General features: G+C 49.4%; 1 protein-coding gene across 1 annotated transcript; it reads left to right on the top strand.

Moving 5' to 3' along the window:
* IMP3 (IMP U3 small nucleolar ribonucleoprotein 3) lies at nt 1-1,040 on the top strand. Its single transcript, XM_079700125.1, has one exon. It carries the CDS (start codon nt 13-15, stop codon nt 565-567), a length of 555 nt encoding a protein of 184 aa, XP_079556251.1. The 5' UTR covers nt 1-12; the 3' UTR covers nt 568-1,040.
* The last annotated feature ends 3,122 nt before the right edge of the window (nt 1,041-4,162 follow it).

Below are 4,162 nucleotides of genomic sequence, written 5' to 3'. Positions count from 1 at the left end.
CAAGCCGCGGTCATGGTGCGGAAGCTTAAGTTCCACGAGCAGAAGCTGCTGAAGCAGGTGGACTTCCTGAACTGGGAGGTCACCGATCACAACTTGCACGAGCTGCGCGTGTTGCGGCGTTATCGGCTGCAACGGCGCGAGGACTACACGCGCTACAACCAGCTGAGCCGTGCTGTGCGCGAGCTGGCGCGGCGCCTGCGGGACCTGCCGGAGCGCGACCCGTTTCGCGTGCGCTCCTCGGCCGCGCTGCTGGACAAACTGTATGCTCTCGGCCTAATCCCCACGCGCGGGTCTCTGGAGCTCTGCGATTTCGTCACGGCCTCGTCCTTCTGCCGCCGCCGCCTGCCCACCGTGCTCCTTAAGCTGCGCATGGCGCAGCACCTCCAGGCCGCCGTGGCATTTGTGGAGCAGGGTCACGTGCGCGTGGGCCCCGACGTGGTCACCGACCCCGCCTTCCTTGTCACACGCAGCATGGAGGACTTCGTCACCTGGGTTGACTCGTCCAAGATCAAGCGGCACGTGCTGGAGTACAATGAGGAGCGTGATGACTTCGATCTGGAAGCCTAGCGGGTCTTCCCTCGCCAGGACTGCATTTTATTGATGGGGAAGCTGAGACCTGATGCCTGAGATTCTATGAAGGCGCCCTCCCCAAGAGTGTGTCAGCCAAGAACTTGGCCTGTCAGCTACAGGCCCTCACAGAGCCAAAGGGTACGCCCTTTTTCCACAAAATTTTCTTAGCCTTTGGACAATTGGTAATTAAATGACTGCCTTAAGAGACAATGGGAAGCAGTTTTGCGCTGCCCTGGGGAATTGTTACATTCTTGTACCTGAAACATTGTAGTGTGAAAGTAATGACTTTTGGCGGGGGGGGGAGGGGGGCTACCCCTACCCCCGTCCCCAGCTTTCCTTTCATTTCTTTGTAGCAGGACAGTTTAGTTTAATTTATATTTAACCCGAATTCTTGCGCTTGTTCGTGATTAAGCTGTGTACAGATGTTGGAGAGTTTGGTCTCAAGTTTTCATAAAATGGATGAGATTTTAGTGTTCAGAGTCCTTTCTCTTGTTTAAAGGAACGCTCTCCTAATGCCAATAAATGGCCTAACTGCTCTTTAAGTGCAAATTTCTGTCTGGGTTTCTCACATAGGGTCACATCTATAAGTCTCCCTGGCTCAGGAATCCAGAGAAGACTAGAGACAGCAGCGATCTGCCTGTGGGTGAAGCCTGCAGCAGAGCCTGCGTGTGGAGGTTGCAGAATGTTGTACAGGGCCGGGCAAATTTGTCAGTTTACCAATCCCTTCCTCGGAATGAGTGTTTTGGCAGAGCTCTTTCCCACAGGACTTCCTGTTGATATTCCAGCCCCAGGAAATACCATATTAGAGAGCTGAAGTGTTTGCTTGCCTAAGGAAATAATCACCCTGTAGCTTGGCCATCTAGCGGTTAGAAGTGGCCCAGGAGGTTCCTGGAAACTTATGAGTGGAGCCCTCAGGAGGCCCCAGGGCTGCCTTCCCGGAGCAGCACCTGCACAGCCTCTTCCCATCACAGCCTGCCATGGCTCCCTGCCCAGCCTTTAATTTAGACAGAGATTAATTCTAATTCCCCAATTGGAATGGGTTTTACTGAAAGAAGCAAAGGATGGGTTGGGAGTCAGGGAGCCTAGCCTGATGACAGTGGAAGAATGTGAAGCAAGAAGATCTGCTCTCATCCACCCCCCTCACTGGAAGGGAGAGTAGGGAGACTACCTCATTTATCCAAGACTTCTACAAGGAGAATAATAGAATGCCAAGACCAATGGATTGCTTTTATGTGTTCCTTCTCCATTTCCCCAGGTGTAAGGCAGCATTTGATGAAGAAACAAGGGAAGGTAACACTGGGGATGACAGTAATAGCAAATGCTTCTACTGTATGTCAGGCACTAAATGCATTACATATCTTAATCCATTTAATCCAACAATCCAATGACGTGGGGAACCTAATTCTCTACTTTTCAGATGAGGGAACAGAGGCAGAGATGGGTCAAACTGCCCCAGATTGTATAGCCAAGAAGTGGTGGAGCTGGAATGCTCCTTTAAGAGTCGTGTGAACATTGGCACAGCCAGCCCAAGGGATACATCAGGATTTAGAGAGAGTCCCTGAATCTGAGTTTCCAAGCCAGCAGAGAAGCAGCAGCACTAGCCAACGTTGTTGGTCCCCAACAGGGTGCTGTGTAAAGGTTTGAACAAGGAGCAGGCACTGAGCTGCTAAGCCTTGGCTAACATTCATTGAGGCCCTGCCTATGCTAGGCTGCCATTTGCTCTTCCCAACAACCCTGACGGGTAGGTGGTGTTATTCATACCTTTTCAGTTTGGCAAACAGATTTGGGGCAAGAACTTGTCCAAGACTGTGGTTCAAGTCCAGGCTCATGCAACTCCAAAGGCCATGTTTTTTTTCAGTGCCATTCCTTTAGGAAAGGAAGGAGAGAGAATCCCATTCATCAGCTCTGGTGGCTGGGCATAATCTTTGCCCATTTGAGGAGTGTCCTCAGGGATCCCAGGATTAGGGATCTCATCAGGGGAGAGTTTGGTGGCTCTAGAAAGCAGGAACCCCCTGCGGCCCTCCAGCTCTCACCAGGCCCCACAGGGCAAGACAGGTAAACTGGTCCCTTTGGTGTAGTTGAATCCTGCCCTTACCCAAGCAGATACAACTTCAAAGTTCCCTTGAAGGAAACTGGGTTTAGGAATTTACGATTAAAATTCAAGATTCTTCAGAAAAGCTATTCCTTTTCTCCTTTGGGGGAAAATGATAAAGAAATGACTTACCAGAACCTATAACCAGAAACTTTGGGCTTTAAAAAAAAAAAACTGGGGACATTCCTGACAGTCCAGTGGTTAAGACTCTGCACTTCCAATGCAGGGGGTGCGGGTTTGATCCCTGGTCAGGGAACTAAGATCCCACATGCCACGTAGCGTGGCTAAAAAAAAATTTTTTTTTAATTAAAAAAAAAAATGGGGGGCTTCCCTGGTGGCACAGTGGTTGAGAGTCCGCCTGCCGATGCAGGGGACACGGGTTCGTGCCCCGGTCCAGGAGGATCCCACATGCCGCAGAGCGGCTGGGCCCGTGAGCCATGGCTGCTGGGCCTGCGCGTCCGGAGCCTGTGCTCCGCAACGGGAGAGGCCACAACAGTGAGAGGCCCACATACCGCAAAAAAAAAAAAGGGACTTCCCTGGTGGTCCAGTGGTTAAGACTCTATGCTCCCAATGCAGGGGGCACAGGTTCAATCCCTGGTTGGGGAACTAAGATCCCTCATGCCGCACAGGGCAACCAAAAAGAATAAAAAATAAAACTGCAAGACAAGCGATTCAGAAGGAGGCTAAAGCCAGACTGCCAGGTCTGGATTGGGGCTTCTGTGCCTAACTAGCTGTGTAACATTGATTATTTTACTTAGCCTCTCTGTGCCTCCATTTTCCTTGTCACAAATATATGGTAATACAGGGTGGGAGGAAAGAATGCAAGATTATTGTTTAATGGGTCCAGAGTTTCTATTTGGGGCAATGAAAAAAATTTGGAAATAGTGGTGGTGATTGCACAACATTGTGAATATAATTAATACCACTGAATTGTACACTTAAAAATGGCTAAAATGACAACTTTTATGTTTTATATATATATATATTTACCACAGTTTTTAAAAAGTGAAAAAAAGAGGGGTGGGTAATAATAGTACTGACATTAAAAATTATAGAGAGGGACTCCCTTGTGGTACAGTGGTTAAAAATCCGTTCAGTACCTGGTCCAGGAAGATCCCACATGCCGTGGAGCAACCAAGCCCGTGTGCCACAACTACTGAGCCCACATGCCACAACTACTGAAGCCTGCGCACCTAGAGGCTGTGCTCTGCAGCAAGAGAAGCCACCGCAATGAGAAGCCCATGCACTGCAACGAAGAGTAGCCCCCGCTTGCTACAACTAGAGAAAGCGTGCACACAGCAACAAAAGACCCAACGCAGCCAAAAATAAATTAATTAATCAATTAAAAATTATAGAGAGAAGTAAATGGCATAATTCCTACAAAGCCCTTAGAGAAGCTCCTTGCACGTGGTAAAACCCCAAAGCTGAGCTCCCCACCTGCTATCTCTCCCCAGGCCCCAGAAGAAGTACAGGGAGCTAAACATTTTACAACAAAAAAGC

The sequence above is a fragment of the Hyperoodon ampullatus genome (genome assembly GCF_949752795.1).
Source record: "Hyperoodon ampullatus genome assembly, chromosome: 3".
NCBI classification, from domain to species: domain Eukaryota; kingdom Metazoa; phylum Chordata; class Mammalia; order Artiodactyla; family Ziphiidae; genus Hyperoodon; species Hyperoodon ampullatus.
The sequence above is the reverse complement of the archived record's forward strand: the minus strand, read 5'-3'. Positions and strand labels throughout refer to the sequence as shown.

Bases quoted from the DNA above. Each gene is read 5' to 3' on its own strand.
- IMP3 (XM_079700125.1), top strand. From the start codon at position 13: ATGGTGCGGAAGCTTAAGTTCCACGAGCAGAAGCTGCTGAAGCAGGTG.